The 22,018-nt window shown below is 50.9% G+C and overlaps 2 protein-coding genes and 1 long non-coding RNA gene across 5 annotated transcripts; 1 reads left to right on the plus strand and 2 right to left on the minus strand.

Annotated features, from left to right (window-relative positions):
* Positions 1 to 268: 268 nt before the first annotated feature.
* Positions 269 to 11,381, minus strand: LOC116271059. Its single transcript, XR_004179445.1, has 3 exons — positions 10,272 to 11,381; positions 9,109 to 9,735; positions 269 to 556 (listed from the first exon to the last, which is right to left on the minus strand). It is a non-coding gene; the product is annotated as an uncharacterized LOC116271059 (long non-coding RNA).
* Positions 11,382 to 14,647: 3,266 nt separating this feature from the next.
* On the plus strand, positions 14,648 to 19,016 carry HOXB13 (homeobox B13). Of its 3 annotated transcripts, XM_009190175.3 has the most exons (4): positions 14,648 to 15,742; positions 15,985 to 16,116; positions 16,693 to 16,922; positions 17,852 to 19,016. In XM_009190175.3, exons 1-4 carry the CDS (start codon positions 15,142 to 15,144, stop codon positions 18,395 to 18,397), a joined length of 1,509 nt encoding a protein of 502 aa, XP_009188439.1. In that variant the 5' UTR covers positions 14,648 to 15,141; the 3' UTR covers positions 18,398 to 19,016. The 3 variants fall into 3 exon arrangements, with proteins under 3 accessions (XP_009188439.1, XP_009188440.1, XP_003912733.1); XM_009190176.4 differs by lacking the exon at positions 15,985 to 16,116 and having other exon boundaries at positions 14,652 to 15,742; XM_003912684.5 differs by lacking the exons at positions 15,985 to 16,116; positions 17,852 to 19,016 and having other exon boundaries at positions 14,666 to 15,742; positions 16,693 to 17,664.
* Positions 19,017 to 19,074: 58 nt separating this feature from the next.
* PRAC2 (PRAC2 small nuclear protein) lies at positions 19,075 to 19,425 on the minus strand. The gene is given in 2 exon segments (XM_031657582.1): positions 19,075 to 19,191; positions 19,194 to 19,425. Coding segments are annotated over 2 exon segments (273 nt in total). The 5' UTR covers positions 19,371 to 19,425; the 3' UTR covers positions 19,075 to 19,095.
* Between the last annotated feature and the right edge of the window lie 2,593 nt (positions 19,426 to 22,018).

Below are 22,018 nucleotides of genomic sequence, written 5' to 3' on the forward strand. Positions count from 1 at the left end.
CACCTGTAATCCCAGCACTTTGGGAGGTGGAGGCGGGCAGATCACCTGAGATCAGGAGTTCCAGACCAGTCTGGTCAACTTGGTGAAACCCTACCTCTACTAAAAATACAAAAATTAGCCAGGCGTGATGGAATGTGCCTGTAATCACAGCTACTCGGGAGGCTAAGGCAGGAGAATCACTTGAACCTGGGAGGCGGAGGTTGCAGTGAGCTGAGATTGAGCCATTGCACTCCAGCCTGGGTGACAGAGCAAGACGCCATCTAAAAAAAAAAAAAAAGTTAGGGGTGTGCACGCTGGGAGAGGGGGACTCAGGGCTGAGATAAGGCCAGGCTCCAGACTCCTTGGTGGTTCCTGGGGAAGAGGAGTGGGCATCCTGTTACTCTTCCCCATGCTAGGACGTCACAGCTTCTCCAGTGGGTCAACATCCAGCCCAGGTATCTTCCTAGCTTGAGGGATGTGGGGTGTGTTATGGCTTCTTTTTATACACAAGAGAACAAGTTTGTCTGCTGGTTCTTCTTCCAACCAAAATCTTCATCTTCTCCTCAAATACCACCAACTATGAGAAAAACAATACTTTGTTATATAGGCATAACACTCTTTGTAGAATCTCAATTTCCCTCATCGTGATTGATTGTCTCGAAGCAGCCCTGTAAGGAAGGATGGGCAGAGAGGATCACTTCCATTTTATAAATGAGAAGACCGAGGGCTGCAGAGAGGAGATGGCCAGTCCAAGGACACACAGCTTGAGCACAAGCCAGAGCAGAGACAGCAGTTCAGGCTTTCCACCTCAGTGGTACCCTAAGGGTAGGAAGGAGTGAGAGATGGCAGAGCTAGACTGGCCACTCCACCTCTGAAACAGACCACGTTCTTTCTTTGGTTCCCTTGGGAAGCATTCAGGCCTCTGGGTGCATCCCCAAGGCAGGAAATGAACAGTCCTGCCCCTAGAGCAGCAATCATGGCTTTATGGAGCTATGTGTCCAGTGTTTGAAACTTTCATAATCTAAAGACCCACCAGAGAATCCCATTCTTGGCTGCCTCCAGTGAGAGAAGGAGTGAGGTCTCTCACTCCAAGAGCAATGAAGGGACCAACAGGAGTCAGAAAGTGACCTAGTGGGTGGGCAGGGAGGGCGCTGCCTGTTCCAGCCCTCCTTTCTTTGGCAGGGTGCGGAGGGGAGGATGCAGCTCTCCTGTCCATACCTGGCTGCCGCAGCCAGAGGACAAGTAAGAAAGAAACCTGTAAGAATCAGTTGTTTGGTTCAACATAGAGCAGTCATGTTTTCTGAGGATGTCCAATACCTTCTGAGAACTGGGTTGGTCCAGGTTTTTAAATAAAGTAATGGCATGAAAAACAGGGATTTGGAGCAATTGTTATAGGTTATAAGACAGTTAAGAGACATCAAGCAAATGTAATGTGTGAACTTTGTTTAGATCCTGACTTAAACTAATTGTAAAAAGACATTTTTGAGACAACTGAGGAAATTCAAACAGGGACAGTATTAAGGAATTATTCTTAATTTTGTCTTGTGTGATAGTCACATAAAGGTTATACATAAAAAAAGAAAAAGAACAGTGGCTTACGCCCATAATCCCAACACTTGGAGAGGCCAAGATCAGAGGATCCCTTGAGGCCAGGAGTTTAGAGACCAGGCTGGGCAACAAGCAAGACCTTGCCTCTACAAAAAATAAAATAAAAATAGGCCGGGCACAGTGGCTCATGCCTATAATCCCACCACTTTGGGAAGCCAAAGCGGCAGACCGCTTGAGCAAGGGAGTTTGAGACCAACCTGGGAACCCCTGTCTCTACCAAAAAAAAAAAAAAAAAAAAGTACCCAGGCATGGTAGCACATGCATGTAGTCCTGTAGTCCTAGGCATGGGATCACTTGAGCCCAGGAGTTCAAGGCTTCAGTGACACTGCACTCCAGCCTGGGTGACAGAGCAAGATCCGTCTCTAAAAACAAACAAAAAAAATTTTTTAATCTGTTAAAGATTCAAACTGAAGTATTCTGGAGGAAAAAAAAAAAAAAGTCTGGGATTTGCTTTAGAATACTCCAGAAAGAAGGCTGGGCACGGTGCTCTTAACTTTGGGAGGCCAAGGTGGGCAGATCACGAGGTCAGGAGATTGAGACCGTCCTGGCTAACACAGTGAAACCCCGTCTAAAAATGCAAAAAATTAGCCAGGCGTGGTGGCAGGCGCCTGTAGTCCCAGCTACTCAGGAGGCTTAATGGTGTGAACCCGGGAGGCGGGCGGGGGTTGCATTGAGCTGAGATCGCGCCATTGTGCTTCAGCCTGGGCCACAGAGTGAGACTCCGTCTCAAAAACAAAACACACACACAAAAAAACAACCTCCAGAAAGAAACGCAATACAATGGGCTATGAGTTGATTATTGTTGAAGCTGGGTGATAGGTATGAGCAGTTGAATTACACTTTTTTTGTTTACTTTTCTGTATCTGTAAAATTTGCCATTAGAAAACAAATCACTAAGCTGGGCGTGGTGGCTCACACCTGTAATCCCAGCACTTTGGGAGGCTGTGGCGGGCAGATCACAAGGTCAGGGGTTCGAGACCAGCCTGACCAACATGGTGAAACCCCGCCTCTACTAAAAATACAAAAATTAGCCAGGCATGGTGGCGTGTGCCTGTAATCCCAGCTACTCAGGAGGCTGAGGTAGGAGAATCACTTGAACCCGGGAGGTGAAGGTTGCAGTGAGCCGAGATCATACCACCACACTCCAGCCTGGGCAACAGAGTGAGACTCCCTCTTCAAGGAAAAGAAAAGAACAGAAAGCAAAGGAAAAGAAAAGAAAACAAAAGAAAAGAAAAGAAAAGAGAAATCAATAAAGCAGTGGGCTCATGTCCTTAAAAACCACATATATACACCAATGTTTACCCTCAATTTTAAAGGGTGAGACTTTGAGAGCCACTCATAAAATCAAATTCAGAATCCTCAGTGCCCACCAAATACCCATTTTTTTCCCCCATGGAAGGAACAGGCTTGGAAGGTGTTTTGGCACCAGGTTGACCCAACCATACTTCCCTTTCTGCTGTCAGTGTGGGTAACAGAGCCATTAGAGGCGGTTGAGCCTCCCACAATTCAACTCTAGGTGAACATCTGCCAGGTATAGCTCCTTTGTTACTCACGTGGACTCAGCCTCCAAAGTGAAACTGGGTGGCATGAATGGGGTGGGAGGAAGAGGACAGAAATTGGTCTCCACTTTTGTAGTTTTAGAAGTCATGGGGGGCACTGATAAAAAAGATGACAGTGTATTAAAGGGTTTTCTTTATTTTATTTTTATTTTTATTTTATTTTATTTTTCGAGACAGAGTCTCACTCTGTCACTCAGGCTGGAGTGCAGTGGCTCGATCTTGGCTCACTGCAACCTCTGCCACCTGGGTTCAAGCGATTCTCCTCCCTCAGCCTTCCGAGTGGCTGGGACTACAGGAACATGCCACCACGCACGGCTAATTTTTGTATTTTTGTATTTTTGTTTTTTTTTTTTAGTAGAGACAGGATTTCACCATGTTGGCCAAGCTGGTCTTGAACTCCTGACCTCAAGTGATCAACCGCTTTGGCCTCCCAAAATGCTGAGATTATAGGCATGAGCCACCACTCCCGGCCGGGTTTCTTTTCTTTAGAGTTCATGTTTTGATTTTTCCAAATCCCTCAATTTTTCCCTTTTCCCTTTAATAATTTTCCAAATATCTTAGGTCTGTTTTTAATATTAGTTTGAGATACTAATGAGATTTAATGAAATTTATTTCCATTTTAAAATTTGTCATGGCCAGGTGCAGTGGCTCATGCCTGTCATCCCAGCACTTTGGGAGGCTGAGGTGGAAGGGTCGCTTGAGCTCAGGAGTTTGAGACCAGCCTGGGCAACATGGCGAGACCTCGTCTCTATAAAAAATTTAAAAATTAGCTGGGCGTGGTGGTAAGTACCTGTGGTCCCAGCTACTCAGGGGACTGAAGTGGGACGATTGCTCGAGCCCGGGAGGTCGAGGCTGCAGTGAGTCGTGATCGCACCAATGCACTCTAAGCTAGGCGAGGGAATGAGACCCTGTGTCAAAATAAAATAAAATAAAATAAAATAAAATAAAATGTGTCAACGATTTGTGTTTGGAGAGGGAAGAGAAGTAAAAATATCGGAATCAGGATTTGGTGCCATAAAGAGTCGATTTGCCTCTAGAAGTCGGACAAATTAATCTCCTAAACCTCAGCTTTCTTATTTTCTTTTTCTTTTTTGAGACTGGTTCTCGCTCTGTCTCCCTGACTGGAGTGCAGCAGCGTAATCACGGCTCACTGTACCCTCCAGCTTCGGATTCAAGCCAGAAGTTCAGGGTTCAAGCCAGGCTGGTCTGGAACTCCTGGGCTCAAGCGATCCGCTGGCCTTGGCCTCCCAAAGTGTTGGGACTGCAGGCGTGAACCACCGCGCCCCGCTCAGTTCTCTTATCTACAAAACGGAAGTAACAGTTTCCCCCCACTCCTGCCCCGTTCTTTTGTTATGCGGATTAAATCAAAGGCACCTACAGGGTACTTTAAGTACCCGGCACTTCGCAGACTTTCCAAAGGGACCGCCCCAAGGAGCCTTAGAGGGCTATAGGATTAGAGATGTAGGGGTCTGGACGGCCCAAGGTGCTGGCCATAGTGGCGTCAGGGAGTGCAGCTTCTCAGTCCCGGATCAAGCAGGCGGCAACTCGCCACCCGCCAACGCACTAAGCGGGTTTTCGCCTTGAGGTACGACCTCCGCTCAGGGTGGGGATCGGCGGAGGGCAGGTGCACCTACCAGCAGAGAGGAGATCTTTGCGTGCGTGAGTAGAAGGTAGGGACTGCAAGAAGACTCCCCAGCTCTCTAGCTGCGCTGGCTGGACGGTTAAAGACCTCACTCGCGGGCCGCAGAGCGCTTTACCATCGAGGAGCTGGGGAGTAAACCCCGGCCGGTGAGATGACTCAGTCCCATTACTGAAAAATCTGCCCGACCAGGTGTTTACACATGCGGAAGGAAGGAAAGAATGTCTCTGGGACAAAAAGGGGAAAAATTCTTTAGGCTGGCCTCTAGTCTTGATGAAGAGTTGGCGGGTTCCCCTTAGTTCCTATGAATTCTCCCACCTGAGAGCGATCCACCTTGCCCGCTTGACCTGCACCGATCTCGGGCCATGCAAGACCGGGGAGGATGGGCTGGTCGGCGTCAGTCTGTGCCTTCCCGTGTCCAAAGCTTGGCCTGCACTCCCGGGGCAGGTGATTCCCCAGGCTACAAAAACCATGCAGATGGGGGTGGAGGACAAGCAGGCAAAGGAGGCAGAATCTACCGGTAGACTGGTGTAGGGGATTCCAATTCAAGGGCAGAGAGCACCCCTGCCCCCACAATCCCTATCTGCATCCCCCACCCAAGGCAGCCGGAGATCTGGGCTGGGCCTGGGCCTGACAGGTTATTGAGAGGGTGGAGGGATTGGAGAGACCAGGGTTTGCTTCCCACGGTTCTTCCCCAGCTCCCCCACCTAAGTCTCTGGGGCTGAGCACCATTTCCAGGGGAAGTTTCCAGGTTCATCTCAAAATTAAGAAACTGGGAACCCCGGCCTTGCCTCATAGAGCTAGACCAGCAGTTTTTCAACCTGGGAGGTACTACCCTTGTGACCAAGCTTTGGGTTCTTAGGACTTGGTGGGCATTGAGCTGGAACCAGAACACCATCCTGAATGTGTGAGCTTCTACATACGCAAGTCCCAGCCTGCCTGACTTTTTGGACTCCCCTGGGCCAGGCATGGAGAACAGTCAGGGCATCACCAGAAACTCTGAAACTGCATCCAGCGGCCATAGCTGTCTGCCTTTTGTATTCTTATTTCTTCTGCTCCCACTTCAGTAGCTCAGAGCTGCCTGGTACCACAGAACTGGCCATGGGTTGCCTGAGGTCAGTTCTCTCTGAACTGGGCAAGACATCAACCTTGCCTAGGCATCTGCCCCCAGCTACCCAAGCACAATCCTGGTTAGCACTGAATGATCTCTAAGGAGTCTCCTGACCCCAAACACCAACCGACCCGTTTGGGGAGCCAGGGAATGCGGAGCTCTCTGCTCATTAAGAGAAGGGAAAGGCAGGGAGCTCTACATGTCCCCTAAGCTGAGAGTCCTAATTAAGGACTTCATAGGGGGAAGCTCATTCCTTCCTCTCTCTCCTCTCTCTTTCTTTCTTTCTTTCTCTTCTTTCTTTCTTTCTTTCTTTCTTTCTTTCTTTCTTTCTTTCTTTCTTTCTTTCTTTCTTTCTTTCTTTCTTTCTTTCTTTCTTTCTTTCTTTCTTTCTCTTATTTCTTCTCTCTCTCTCTCTCTTTTTCAAAGAAGTCCCTCTTAGTTACCCGGGCTGGAGTGCAGTGGCACCATCTCAGATAACTGCAACCTCCACCTCCTGGGTTCAAGCGATTGATTCTCGTGCCTCAGCCTCCCGAGTTGCTGAGATTACAGGCACCCACCACCACGCCCAGCTAATTTTTTATATTTTTTAGTAGAGATGGAGTTTCACCAAGTTGGCCAGGCTGGTCTTGAACGCCTGACCTCAGGTTATCCACCCGCTTTGGCCTCCCAAAGTGCTGGGATTACATGCTTGAGCCACTGTGCCTGGCCAGGAGGAAGTTTTCTAAGCTTCTAAGCTTCCCCTGGTGTCAGTTGCAACACAGTAGCCTCCAACATTGGAATCTCCTCTCAAATCCAAGCCCTACCTATGAGCAACATGAGGGGAGAGCAAAGATCTTCACTGTCTCTTCAGTAGTGGCTAGAGTCCCTTCCAATTATGAACAAAACTATAGACATTACAGGGACCAAATAGAAAACAAACAAACAAAAAAACCTGTGAGTAATTTTCCTCTTTTTTTTTTTTTTTTTTTTTTTGAGACATGTTCTCAGTCTGTCACCAAGGCTGGAGAGCAGTGGCACAGTCTTGGCTCACTGTAGCCTCAACCTCCCAGGCTCAAGTGATCCTCTCACCTCAGCCTCCCAAGTAGCTGGGACTACAGGCGTGTGCCACCATACTGGGCTATTTTTTGTAGAGATGGGGTTTTGCCATGTTGCCCAGGCTGGTCTCGAAATCCTGAGCTCAAGTGATTCTCCCACCTCGGCCTTCCTAAGTGCATGATTTTACAATTTAAAGTGAAAAGCATTTTACTTTCCCTCTCAGAACTTTTAGAAAACCTCTGAAGGAGTAGAAGGGAAGAATGATCAGTTTAAGCTCAAGTGACTCACAGCCAAGGCAGATTAAAAGCCCAGAGTTCTGTTCCAATCCCAAATCCCACTTTGATGAGGAGTCCTATGTGTATGGTCCGATATCACCTCTGGACTAGTAGGGTCAATGCAGACAGGCTGCAGACAATCAGCCAGACTTCTCCAGTCTCAGAAGGTGTCAGGATTTGGGGTAAATGGCTGGCCCAGAACCTTGAGGGCCTGGCTAACATGGACTTTCCCCAGGTTAGATCCTCAGGGCAGTAACTAGGAACTGCCCAGTGCTCATCTCAAGCTGGGGCTGAGATTCAGAAAGGCAGATACTCTTGGAGCAGTGTTATTTTCAAGCCTTCATTGAGTCCCAAGAGGGGTAGTCTTTTGTGGCACTCAAGAGCAGGAACCCATGAGCACCATGAACTGGACAGTACTTGGTAGGGATGAATTATGGACGATTTTTTTGCTCCACCTTGTGCGTCTGTGTGTGTGTGAAATGCCTGCCTTCTTCCTCTCCCAACTTTGTTTCTTGGAACAGAGATCTTAGTGGGAAGAGAAGGGAAAGGCTTTTGCTATAGGGATTGGGGTTGGGGGGACAGTGAGGAGGGAGGTAGGTCACAAGATGGTCACGTTCTGGGTTTTTGTAAGGATCCCAGGACTTTCATTAAGGTAAATGGGGGAATTAAAGTAAGAAATCAAATCTTTCAAACTGTACTTTCCCCTAGGCCTTAACTCTACAGCTCCACTTCAGGCCAAATAGGTGGGTTTGGGACTTGAGGGGCCAGGGCCCTGGTGCTGACATTCTTCTTGATTTAAGGAATGAAGACTCAATCTTTATCTCTGGCAGAGTCTATACTAGCAGTCCTGAGAGCAGCCAGCATTTTCCTAATAGTCATATCATCAACACCCACATTTCCTGAAAGGAAAAACAAAGTGGAGGTGGTGGGAGAGATGGAAGTGACTCAAATTGCTTTCTTCAATTTGCACATAGGTTTTTTGATACATTCCTCATTTCTGAGTCCTAGCTAGGATCTCAGGGGTTGGAACAAAGAAAGCCCAGTCTCCCATGACCCTGGAAGTTGCTGAAACCCCTAAAGACACTAACTGTGGGTCCCCATTTGAGTATCCCATTCCTATTCCTTTACTTCCAAGTGTCTCTGTGCTGGGTGACTGGAGGGATTTATAGGAAAAGTGTGGAGGAGGTGATCTCCCAGGCAATTTGGTCCCCTTTAATGAGCCACTGCAGAATTTAAACTGTGAGGCTGGCTGCCCCAACTGAGTCAGAACATGACAGTTGCCTCCACAGTGGCTGGGCTCCCTCAAAGCACTAATAACCGTGCCTGCACTAGACACACATGGAAAAATGCGTGGCAGCTTCCTGGACTCTTTATTGTTCCTTCTACTGTTTTCTCCCCTCTCCTTCCGGTAAAGCTCCCTTCCCTTCTGCTGCCCGCCATCACTCTTCTGTTCAAGGTGAACACTGGCAGGGATTCAAAGGTCTGCTGATCCAGTCCTTCCCTCCTTACACAGTGCAGATAGGAAAACTGAGGCACAGAGAGGGCTACTGACTTGGTCCAGCACACTGAGCTAGAACAGAACCTTACATGAGACTCTGGATTGCTCTGCAGTGCGGCCACGTAGGACCAGACTTCCTAATGGTTGAGGTCTGATCTGGGCTGAGTTTCTCCTAATTGGGCAACTCCCCATTAAAGCCCAGGGTTGGAGAAGGGGGCTGGGGACCCTGGGGCCAGCCAGTCTCCCTATTCAGCACATGTGATGCGTGACAGGCAAGAAACAGCTGGCTTGTTCACCTAGACCTGCCGGACTAAAGGGAGACTCTTGGTCTCTGCTCAGTGACCCTCATATTTGACCCCCTTCCTCTCTCTCTCCTCCCTCCCTCCTCTTTGGACCCCACTCACAGTTCTCTGGGCTTGGCTAGGCCCTCCTCTGGTTTCTAGGCCGTGTCAGGGCGCGCAGCAGCTGCCGTGGCCGCCCTGAGGTTGGAGCAAGCCTCTCCCTTCAGCTGTCCATCCTTTGATTCCTCCTCAGATCCATTTGTCCCATGGTTTTGAGGCCATGATGGGCTCTAATTTCATAGCTGGCTCCCTCAGCCCTGGCCTCAGAGGCACTTAGGCTTGTCCTGAGAGGGTTCTAATTCCTGAGGATGTCGCAGGGCTGACTGGGTTGGGGAAGGAAGGAGGAGGTGACAATGGCCTCCTCCTGAGCAGCCATGCCTCCATCCTCTGAACTCTTAGCTCTCGGATCCCGCTGTCAAGTTGTCCAAAAGATTTTCCTCTAAGGCCAGGAGAGACCACGCTTGACTTCATTTCAGGGAGAAAGGCCCAAGTCACCCTTCATCTCCAGCCGGTGCTGTTCTAGCCTCAGGCAGAGCCCCAGGGCAGGGCTCCACGGACCCACCAGCCACACTAGGTCGTCCTCCAGGCCGTCGTCCCCTGCCAAGTGCAGGCTCCGGCCCCTGAGAGCTGTAGCCTCGCAAGCCCTTTCCAGACTTCAGAGAAGAACAATGGAAAAACTGGGTGAGAGTGCTGCAAAGGAAAAACGTGTATGGTGGGGTGAGGAAGTGAAGTAAAACGGAGATGAGAGAAAGAAAAAAGAAATAGAGAGGAGAAAGAACAAAAAGGAGGAGGAAGGAAAAATGAGAAAAGAGAAGAAGGAAAAATAAGGAAGAAAAAGCAAACAAAGAGAAAAATAGTGTAAGTGAGATGAGAGACAGGGAGAAAAGTACTAAAGGGAAAATGAAGACAGAGCAACGGGTGGGTGGCGGAAACAGAGTGAACAATAACAAGAAAAGAAAAGAAAGAAATCAAGAAAGAGCACACAAAAAGCAAGATAACTGAAATGGAAGGAAGCAAAGGCGGTGAGAAAAACACAAATATAAAAAGAAAAGAAGCTATCAAGACTAAAGACAGAGGAGATAAAATGCAGACGGAAGGAAAAGATGAAAAGAGGAAGGAAAGAAAAGAGCACACCTCAATTAGGCCATTTTCATAAAACCAAGAGAAGCCAGGCGACCCCAAGCAGTTCAGCCAGACCCGCGCCGCCGGCGGACCGCGGAGCCCACCTTTCGGGAGAGCGGAGCGTCGCGCTGCGGAGAAATCCTCTCTATTCATCACCACCAACCTGACAGCCGCCATCGTCGCCGCCCCAGAGGTTGCTCCAGTTGGGAGAACGCAGGCAGCGGGCACTCACTTTACAAAAAGTAAAACATAGTTTAGCAAATGCCCTCAAGTGCGGCGGGTGGGCGCCTCCCGCCCCCACCCCTCGTTGGCGGGTCCCTAGCCCGGGCGGGGGCGGGAGCTGACACGGAGGTGCCAAATCCCCGTTGCCGGAACCCCCGGGGACGCGGCGGCTGCGCTCAAAGGCCGGGCTGTAAAGGTCACAGGCGGTCTGTGGGGCCGAGCTGAATGGGCTCCCGGAGGTAAACAGACTCTTAACTTTCAACTTGGCCTTGACCTTCCTGGAGGTGTCTGGCCGGTATGTAAAGGAGCACGCTGAGGCTTTCAGCGCTTTTGGTTGGGTCAGTAAAGAAAGCGGGGGAGGCTCCGGGCTCCCGGAGGGTCTGCCAGGAGGCTCCCAGCAGGACACAAAGGCATCTGTGGGGCTGGGGGAAGGGCAGGCTCAGTCCAGTCAGTCTGGAAGATCAGGACGCCTGGGTTGTGCAGGGACTTCCTCGCTGAACTCATGTAGAGCCCCAGGGAGGACTTGGAGGCTCTGAGCCTCAGTTTCCCGATGCAAGAACTATGAAGCTTATGCAGGGCTGAGGGGGTGAGAAGTGACTGGCACTCTTTAGGGCAACTCTTAAGGCAATTACAAGCAGGTTGCTTGTAATTCATTAGAAGCAGATACACATGGAGGCATACAAATAGAGCTCATATTTATTCAGGTTGTGAAAGGCTTTTATGTGCAAAATCTCATTATATCACCACAGTATTTATGTGAGGAAAGAATTATTATCCATATTTTACAGATAAGGAGACTTAATCTTACTTTAACTGATGCCAGTTGAGGTCCATGATAGCTCATGGGCAGATGCACACACATACCTATGTACAGGAAATAGGGGCACATACCCAAGTGTTAATAAATATGAGATCCAAGACTGGGTGTGGTGGCTCATGCCTGTAATCCTGGCACATTGGGAGGCCAAGGCAGGGGGATCACTTGAGGCCAGGAGTTGGAAACCAGTCCGGCTAACAGAGCAAAACCCCGTCTCTACTAAAAATATAAAAAATTAGCTGGGCCATAGTGGCACTCACCTGTAACCCCAGCTACTCAGGAGGCTGAGGCATGAGAATCACTTGAACCCAGGAGGTGGAGGTTGCAGTGAGCTGAGATGGTGCCACTGCACTCCAGCCTGGGTGACAGAGTGAGACTCTGTCTCAAAATGAATGAAACAAAATGAAATAAAACAAAATAAAAATGAGATCCAGAACTGTTCCCTGGGGTCTAGCAGATGCTAAATAAATTGTAAAGCAAATAAAACAAGCACTATAGAATTTATTTGTACTGAAACGTATCCCTTTACAGGAGGGTCTCCAGCATAGCTGGTGACCTTCTCCCCACTCCCTCCACGTTTAAGTTAACCATCTCTGCATTCCACAACACTGCAGTTACATGCACTTAGCTACTTATTTCAATGAACATGGATAAGAACGCTATATATCCAAAAGCACAATTTCAGGAAGTGTTGAAATGAATTTAAAAAATTTTTGTTTTTAATTATTTTTCCTTAGTATTTGAGATACAGCTGATATGCAATAAAGTGCAGAAATCCCAAATGTACAGCTTGATGAATTTTCACATCAACAAAGTCTTGTAACTAGCATACAGATTGAGATGGAGAGTATTTCCAGCACCCCAGAAGCCTTCTTTATGTCCTTTTCCAGTCAGGAGACCTCTCCCCATGGCAATCTCTATGCTGACTTCTATCACTATACCATAATTTTGCTTGTCCTTGAACTGCATAGAAATGTAGAAATTGAATCATACAAAAGCTACTCTTTTGTGTCTGGCTTCTTTCATCCACATATCTGTGATTCATCAATGTTGTGTATAGTAGTGGTTTATTCTTTTTCAAAACGCTGTGTAGTACTTCATTGTTTAATTATACCATGCTTTCTTTACTCATGCTACTGTTGACAGACATTTGGGTTGTTTCTAATTTTGAGTTACTATATTTTGGTTTCATTTTGAGAAGGGGTATCCCTATTATCCCTATTACCCCTGTTGCCCAGGATTTTTTTTTTTTTTTTTTTGAGACAGAATCTCACTTTGTCACCCAGGCTGGAGCGCAGTGGCATGATCTTGGCTCACTGCCTTCCAAATTCAAGTGATTCTCCTGCCTCAGCCTCCTGAATAGCTGGGATTACAGGTGCCCACCACCACACTTGGCTCTTTTTTTTTTTTTTTTTTTTTTTTTTTTGGTATTTTTAGTAGAGACAGGGTTTCACCATGTTAGCCAGCCTCGTCTCAAACTCCTGATGTCAAATGATCCGCCTGCCTTGGCCTCCCAAAGTGCTGGGATTACAGACCTGAGCCGCCATGCCTGGCCCCAAGCTAGTCTTGAACACCATGGCTCAAGCGATCCTCCCACCCCTGCTAGGATTAGTTGCTAGGATTACAGGCGTGCACTGCCCTGGGTGGGTTTGAGCAACTATGGATAAAGCTGCTGCGGACCTACTAGTACATGCCTTTCGATGGATATAAACATTCATTTCTGTTGGGTTTATGCCCAGGAATGGAATTGCTGGGTCATAGGGCATGACTATGACTATTACTATTTTTTTAATTTAGGGATCTATTAATGCCTCTACTGTACAAGGATGAATAAATGTGCTTGTGTGTGTGTTTGCCTAGTGGAAGCTAAAACTGTGGACATGCCCTATGTATCTATCATCTACCAAGTAAAAATTGGTGAGAAATTCTTAGTGTTTAGGTAAAAATCTGGATATTTCTGCAGTTCATAATTAGACAAGCAAGAAACTCTGGTGAGAAACTGGAAAGCACTGAAGAGACGACGTCTCCCTTTTCTTCCATATTGTTTTCAAATGCAATAAAATCTAGTGAAGATTTCGTGCTTGGTGTCTTCAGTTACAGCAATGCTCATTAGGAGTGATGTGCACTACAGCCTGTGGGCCCTTTCCCACAAAGTGGCTTAAGTTCAAGGTCAGGTTGGTGAGAGGGTATGATTGAGTCCGCCCAGAGTTTAGGGTAATCCATTCCATATAATTGCCAAGACCCTCGTGTAGAATGGAAACATTCCTGTCTTCTCCAGAAAAAACGGGAGTTCTAGAAAAAGCAGACAGAAGAATTTGATTTGGGAGTGGTAGTAAAGGAAGCGGAAAACCTCTAAAGACAGATTTATGAAACAAACCGTTTGATTCTTCTGAATTGCACTGCACAATAGGCCCCAACAGAGGGGCCTCAAGCAATTCTGCCAATGGTTGGGGCTTCCCCTCCCATTCCCTTTTCCTTCTAAGGAAGTTTAAAACTTGGAGAAGGCAGATAGGGGTCTTGGACTTTCTGGGCACTCAACTTGGGTGGGAGTGTGCCAGCATCAGTACAGTTTCCTAGGCTCCTTGCAGACCATAGGGAGAGGGCTTCAGGGCAGGGAGACTGGCATCTCCACACAGGCGTCTGTATTCTTGGGGTCCAGAACTCCGACAGCTGGTTTCTGGCAGTCAGCCAGGCCTGGCTTCCTCAGACTTCCTTAGATCCCAAAAAAGGGGGAAAGCGACTCTCTTTTCTTTCTCTTTTCTGACTGGCACTTCAGGATTTTACAAGATTGTGTCCCATCCCCTCTGTCAACTTCTCTCTTTCCCTCTTTGTGTTGCTGTTCTGGTTCTCATCTCTCCCTCTCCCAGTCCCTCCCTCAAGTCCTGTGGGTCTCCGTTCCTCTGTACGTCTTTCCCCACACTTAAAGGGAAATCCAGACCCTTCCACAGGCCACTCTAGAGGCTCCATTTCCCCTTCACGTCCCGACGTGGAGTGTCCTGGGCTCCGTCTAGATCGCGCGTCTTCTACGTCTGAGTTCGTGTCTCCCGCCTCTTCCCTCAGCCTCACCCGAATCAGGGCCTCCAGAGCATTCTGGGCAGTAGTGAGTCCCTGGGCAAGGGGCGTCCAGGGCACCTCCCTGGGGCCCGAAGCAGCTCATTCCAGGACATCTGGGACAGGAAGCGTACCGGGAATGAACCAGAGTGCTAGTACCCAGGATCCAAAGCCAGGGGCTGCCAGAAATACCCATTAACCCCCATTTCCCAGCCTCCTCTTACACAGGCGCATTCCCGGGTTCTCCTTTGAGGTCGGGAGCGGCCTCCAAGCCCCACCCCCGACTCCCCTTCCCCCCCAGGAGATGGACACTTTATAGGGAGAGCTTTTTATTCTCTCGTTAAACCTGCCAAAGCGCAGAAGACAGAGAGCCAGGGAGGGAGGGGAGGAGAAAGAGGTGGGGCCCGGCTCCTCATCCCCTCTCCCTCCGCCCACCACGCCTCCCCTCCCCCCGGACGTGGAACTGGGACTCTGCAAACTGGAAAGCAGCGAAAGGACGCCTCCTTCCTTTTCTCTCGTGTTGTTTTTAAGTGCAATGAGAGACAGAGAAGAGTGGAGAGGGAAAAGAGAGAGAGAGGAGAGAGCTGAGAGAAAGAGAGAGAGAGAAAGAGCGAGAGAGAAAAAATAAGCTGGGGTAAAGTATTTTCGCAGTTTCTGCCTTTAGGATTTTATTAGCTTCTCTCCCCCAGGCCGCAGCCAATCAGCGCGTGTGCCCGGGCCCCTGCGTCTCTTGCGTCAAGACGGCCGTGCTGAGCGAATGCAGGCGCCTTGCGAGCTGGGAGCGATTTAAAACGCTTTGGATTCCCCGGGCCTGGGTGGGGAGAGCGAGCTGGGTGCCCCCTAGATTCCCCGCCCCCGCACCTCATGAGCCGACCCTCGGCTCCATGGAGCCCGGCAATTATGCCACCTTGGATGGAGCCAAGGATATCGAAGGCTTGCTGGGAGCGGGAGGTGGGCGGAATCTGGTCGCCCACTCCCCTCTGACCAGCCACCCAGCGGCGCCTACGCTGATGCCTGCTGTCAACTATGCCCCCTTGGATCTGCCAGGCTCGGCGGAGCCGCCAAAGCAATGCCACCCATGCCCCGGGGTGCCCCAGGGGACGTCCCCAGCTCCCGTGCCTTATGGCTACTTTGGAGGCGGGTACTACTCCTGCCGAGTTTCCCGGAGCTCACTGAAACCCTGTGCCCAGGCAGCCACCCTGGCTGCCTACCCCGCGGAGACTCCCACGGCCGGGGAAGAGTACCCCAGCCGCCCTACTGAGTTTGCCTTCTATCCGGGATATCCGGGAACCTACCAGCCTATGGCCAGTTACCTGGACGTGTCTGTGGTGCAGACTCTGGGTGCTCCCGGGGAACCGCGACATGACTCCCTATTGCCCGTGGACAGTTACCAGTCCTGGGCTCTCGCTGGTGGCTGGAACAGTCAGATGTGTTGCCAGGGAGAACAGAACCCACCAGGTCCCTTCTGGAAGGCAGCATTTGCAGGTAACCTCTATTACCCTGGGTCCCCCTGTCTCTGAGCCTGGGATTGTGGGTCCCACTGGCATTTCCCTGGGAGGAGGAGGAGGGAGACTTGGGCTGGTGAGGATGAGCTTGGTGCTCCTCCCTTGGTAATTAGGACTCTGAAGGAGGGTCCAGGCAGCTGGATGGAGGGCCTGGATGGAGGTCTGTGTGAGGGTCCTGAGCTGGGTGCTATCTGAAGCCTGAGGGCCACCTCCCTTCTCCAGGAGGCCCTGGGACCAGCCTTTCAACATGTCTGAGAGGTTTGGATCTCTTTGCTGTTGAGTGGGGATCAGGGTGTCCCTACCCAGCACAATTCCAGACTAATTCTACACAAAGGCTAAATAACTCTCAATTCGGTGAGTGGGGAGTGGGTGTGGGAGATGGGATGTACTGTAGAGAATACAACCCCTCACTTTCTTTTAGATGAGTTTTCCAATTCCAAAAAGAAAAATTTAGGTTTCCTGCAGTCATGACATAGATATGTGCATTGGGATGGGTGGATGTGTGTGTATGTGTGCGCTCGTGTGTGTATATGCATGTAGTGGGAATGAGAGCAGAAACGTGTTTCCAGAATTTGCCCGTAGAATCTAAAAGAGTGGTCAAGAGTCTGGAAATGCATGAAGAGTGGACGTATGTGATGGTGGGCAAAGGCCTGTGTGTGGTGTGGGGGTATGTTTGCAGATTCGCGGGTGTGAGAGCAGTGATGGGTGAGGATGGCCTTCAGGAACCAAGGCGGCTGAGCGGTGGTGAGAGAACAAGCCGGAAGCCAGGGTGGTGTCCCGGTATGCTTTGGAGGAACAGGATTGCACGTGTGCCTGTAGGGTGACCTGTGTGCACCTGTGGGATGACTTAGCTTGGGGCTTGCAGGGTCTGGGTCTGCATGGGTGGGGATCTGACCGTGCCTTTTCCTCCCTCTCTTTCCCGCCGTGCAGACTCCAGCGGGCAGCACCCTCCTGACGCCTGCGCCTTTCGTCGCGGCCGCAAGAAACGCATTCCATACAGCAAGGGGCAGTTGCGGGAGCTGGAGCGGGAGTATGCGGCTAACAAGTTCATCACCAAGGACAAGAGGCGCAAGATCTCGGCAGCCACTAGCCTCTCGGAGCGCCAGATTACCATCTGGTTTCAAAACCGCCGGGTCAAAGAGAAGAAGGTTCTTGCCAAGGTGAAGAACAGCGCTACTCCTTAAAGAGATCTCCTTGCCTGGGTGGGAGGAGGGAAAGTGGGGGTGTCCTGGGGAGACCAGGAACCTGCCAAGCCCAGGCTGGAGCCACGGACTCTGCTGAGAGGCCCCTAGAGACAACATCCTTCCCAGGCCACTGGCTCCTGGACTGTTCCTCAGGAGTGGCCTGGGTACCCAGTATGTGCAGGTAGAGGGAAGCCCCTTGTGACAGCCCACTCCACCAGGGTCCCCAGAGAATCTGTCCCAGTCATCATCATTCATCCTGACAGTGGCAATAATCACGATAACCAGTACTAGCTGCCATGATCGTTAGCCTCATATTTTCTATCTAGAGCTCTGTAGAGCACTTTAGAAACCGCTTTCATGAATTGAGCTGATTATGAATAAACTTGGAAGGCGATCCCCTTGCAGGGAAGCTTTCTCTCAGACCCCCTTCCATTACACTTCCCATCCTGGTAACAGCAGCAAGACTGAGGACAGGGGAAAGGGCAGATTCGCTTATGTGGCTGTGATGTCCGTTTAGCATTTTTCTCAGCTGACAGCTGGGCAGGTGGACAATTGTGGAAGTTGTCTCTTCCTCCCTCGTTGTCCACCCTATAGGTTGTACCCTCTGGTCTTGGAAGCCCCCATTCTTAACACGATGATTTTGCCGTCGTGTGAAAATGAAGCCAGCAGGCTACCCCTAGTCAGTCCTTCCTTCCAGAGAAAAAGGTTTGAGAAAGTGCCTGGGATTTCCTCCCGCAAACTCTGTTTTCCTTTAGTATTTCTGGTGGTTCTGACCAAAGCAGGTCATGGTTTGTTGGGCATTTGGGAGCCCAGTGAAGTAGATGTTTGTGGCCTTGCCTACTCAGCCCTTCCCAGGCACAAACAGTGGCAGAGTGGTGCCAACCCTGTTTTCCCGGTCCACGTAGACAGATCCACAGTGCGGAATTCTGGAAGCGGCAGACAGACGGGCTCTTCGCAGAGCCCGGACTGTGAGAGGGACATGGGGACCTCTGCCTCTGCGTTCATTCTCTGATGTCCTGTACCTGGGCTCAGTGCCCTGTGGGACTCATCGCCTGGCCGCACAGCAAAGCCAACGGGTTCGTGCTGGGCCCTTCTGCATCTTAGGCTGGGGGTGGGGGGTGGAGGGTGGGAGTGAGTGGGCCTGCAGGCCATTCTCCACAATTGAGCCCACAGGCCTGAAGTCTGGAGAACCCGCAGAACCGAAGTTCCGAGCAGCGGGTTGGTGGGTCGGTGGCGAGCAGTGGGTTGGTGGCGAGCAGTGGGTCGGTGGCAAGCAGTCGGTAGGGGGCCGCGTCCGCCACTACCTCGAGGACCTTTCCCTTCCGGAGCCAGCTCTCCAAGAAACCCCGCGGCAGCCGCCGAAGCCAAGGGATTCGAGTGTTTATGGCCTGCGGTCGGGTGGGATCCTAGCCCTGGCTCCTCTCCCGGGAAGGGGTGAGGGTGGGATGTGACTTAGACTCCTACAAATCTGTTTACCAAAGAGGAGCACGGGGCTGAGGGAAAAGGCCAAAGAGTGTGAGTTCATGGGGACTGGGGGTTCGGGGGAAGAGGACCAGGAGGAGGAAGAGGGGGTCGATTTCCTGATTTAAAAAACCGTCCAAGCTCCGTGGTCCAGCTTAAGGTCCTCGGTTACATGCACCGCTCAGAGGAGGTCACTTTCTGCCTTCCACGTCCTCCTTCAAGGAAGCCCCATGTGGGTAGCGTTTAATATCTCAGGTTCTTACTCCTCTGTCTGTATATGCTCAAACCCGACCAACGACCAACGATCCGGCAAGTAAACCCCTCCCTCGCCGACTTCGGAACTGGCCAGAGTTCAGCGCAGATGGGCCTGTGGGGAGGCGGCGAGATAGATGAGGGGGAGCGACATGGTGCGGGGTGCCCCCTTGGAGAGAGGAAAAAGGCCACAAGAGGGGCTGCCACCGCCACTAATGGAGATGGCCCTGGTAGAGGCCTTTGGGGGTCTGGGACCTCTGGACTCCCCGTGCTCTAACTCCCACACTCTGCTATTAGGAACTGAAACTTAAGGGTCTTCTCTGTTTTTCACTCGCAATAAATTCAGAGCAAACAAAAGATGTGGAATCTTAGAGATTTATTCCACTGGTGTGTTAGTACCATTAAAAAGACAAGGGCGCCCCCTCCCGGCAGAGGCTCACCACTCCAGGAGAACTTGCGGGCAGTCTTTCATCTCCCGCGGAGCTACCGGCTTCCCGCAGCCTGGGGCCTCCTGGGTACTTACTGGGCTGCGTGTGGCGGCTCCAGGACGCGATGTCGCCTGCCATTCGGCCAGGGCATCGGCAGATGTATTGGTCCAGCCCCTGAGAGACCCAGGAAGAAGGCAAGGAGGTTCGGTACGAGCGATCTCGAATGGAAGAAGGCGGTCGGGCTCCGGGAGCCAGGCCGCAGCGCCATCCGCCTTCTGTCCATGTTTTCGTTAGTAATATATTTATCTTCCTCGCCATAACAATTCGCGGTGGACCCCCTACTTTTTTTTCGGATTTACTTGTATGGAATCTGTGCAAAGGATACTTAATTTCGTTTTGTATTAAACCCTTTTACTGGAAATCCCTTCCCAAACAATTTTAGTCTCCCACCTATCCCCGGCCGACCACATTGAAATCTCTCACTTATTTGTGTTTAAATCACAACAAAATCTACAAACCTACACTCGCCTGCAGCTATTTACTCTTAAATAAGGGCTATGTTAAGCTACAGGAGGAAATGTTTTGCTTACCATTCGGACAAACACGTGAACACAATGTCACAATAGGTGAATCCAGACAACGATCTCACAGACGAATAAACGCAGAGGCACACACATATACTCCGGAAAATAAGCAGGGTGCCTTTTCACCAACAAGGCGCAATTGTACTCTGAGCTGCCCTCCAGACCTTTCCCCTCCCTCAGAGCCAAACGCCGCCCCCCGCAGAGAGTCTTTCAGCAAGCTACCAAACGGGATCGGAGGGTCGCGTCTACGCGGACTCTAGACCCGAAATAATTTCTAACTCCAAAGCAGGTGGATGTTATTAGGCCTCCAGAGCCGAGTAAGGGAGTAGTGGTGCAATGCGTAGAAACCACCTCCGGAAGCTCTTTTGGAATCTCGGTTCCGGCACCCGCAACGCAGAGTGCGAACCTGAGGCTCCATCTTTTGGGTTTTACTCCGGCTGGCGAGAGCTTCGGGGACCCTGCGAGGCAGCCGCCAGCCGATAATCCACCCCGCCTTCCCTGCACGCGATCCGTACTCCAAGTAGTAGTTCCGGGGCCGGAAGGTAGAAAGCCCCCGAAGCAGGAAAAAGCCTCATCCAGACCCCCCAGTTCTCGGGAGCAGCTCCAGCTTTCCTTCCCCAGCCCAGAGCAAACTTCTCTTCCCTGCAGCTCCCCTCCTCCCCTTCATTAAACTTGTATTCAAGGTTCTAAGTGCTGCACTCTAATTAGATTTCCTTCAGGGGTGACCCTGTGCCCCCCAGCCCCACCCCGTCCTGTCTAATAGAAACCCCCGAGCTACAACCGCGAATTAAATAAATGAACTCGTTACCGTAAACTTGCAATAAAGCCCGGAGGCGACTGCTGCGGAGGGGGCAAAAGAAGATTTCGTTGTTTTTGAAATTTATACCATTCTCACCCTCCCGAACAGTCGCTCTCCAGGAAAGAGGGGAGAAAGCTCAGGAGCAGCCCTGGGCCTCTCGCCCAAGAGCAGGACACCCCGCCCCTCCCCCCCAGGCCCTGGCCTGGGCCTGAGACAGATTTAAAACATCCAATGGGGAACCAATGCCAGCCTTTCTTCCTCTCTCCCTGCCAGTTAGTTCTGTGTAGAGGGGATGAGGGGGAGGGGAGGAAGTGGTAGGGAGAGTGAAGGAAAGAATTCCACCATTACCCCCTCTCCTCCCCTAAAACTGCCCTCCGAACTGGGAGGGGCACAGGGGGTAGCAAAATAGTTTAATCGCTCCTAGAATAATGCTGGCGCCAGCCTCGGGGGAGGGTCAGGGACTTTGCCGTTGGACTTGAAGTTCCAGGCTGGTGGTCTCCACCCCCATTTTCCTAAACGTTTTTTTTGGGAAGAGGGAGGAAGGTGAGGGGAAGAGAGGACACCTCTGGCCTTGGGAAAGAGGGAGGAAGCCAGTCAAGGGAGGAAGGGCCACAGCAACCAGGAGTTTCCAGGGAGATTCGGAGGTTTGCCGGGAGGCGAGGAGGCTGCTGGGAGGAGACACTCCAGCTTTCGCCCCGACTTGCAGCTATGAGGTGGGGAGCCACCAACCGCAGGCCTCCTCACTGAGCCCCGCCCCAGACTCTACAGGGAGGGGGGCACCCAGTGCTGTGCTCCCGTCCTTCCTCTCCTAGCCTAAGGTGTGTGAACAGAGCGCCACTGGGAGGCCGAAACCTTCAGGTCGATGCCTGCTTGCGAGCTCAGGCAAGCTGGATTCTGGGCCCCACCTTTGCGGAGAGAACAGCGATGTTGTGCGCCCATTTCTCAGATCAAGGACCGGCCCACCTTACTACCTCCAAGAGTGCTTTTCTCTCTAGTAAGGTAAACTAGCTGATCGGTGGGCCAAGGGCGTTACCGATGGATCTCTCAGTATGGTAACTGCTTCAGGAGGCCCTAGGAGGCGGTCTCCCAGGAATTTGGGAGCCTTCACTGGTTTTGGGAAACAAGAGATGGGTGAGCAGCAGGCTCTCACCGATACCACTTGGCGGGAACACCTACTCGCTGTTTCCTGGGGAGACCAGCAGCCGCCCTGGGCAGAAAGGGACAAAGAAAATATTTCGCAGCACGCGGGACCTGCAGGGCCTGGGCGGGGGAGAGGCTTAGGAGTGGGAACTAGCACCCGCTGTAAGGTCCGCCATAAGACTTAATATTTGTCTCCAATCAGATGGAGTCCTGGCACAAGCAAAATTAATATTGTTAATGTTATTATTATTTAAAACTATAATATTTTACAAAACATCTACTTTGAAAACTGGGCGAGGCCGGGCATGGTGGCTCAACCTGTAATTCCAGAATTTTGGGAGGCCGAGGCAGGCGGATTCCTTGAGCACAGGAGTTCGAGACCCGCCTGGGCAATGTAGCAAGACCCCG

This window comes from Papio anubis, chromosome 17 (genome assembly GCF_008728515.1).
Source record: "Papio anubis isolate 15944 chromosome 17, Panubis1.0, whole genome shotgun sequence".
In the NCBI taxonomy this organism is placed as follows: Eukaryota; Metazoa; Chordata; class Mammalia; order Primates; family Cercopithecidae; genus Papio; species Papio anubis.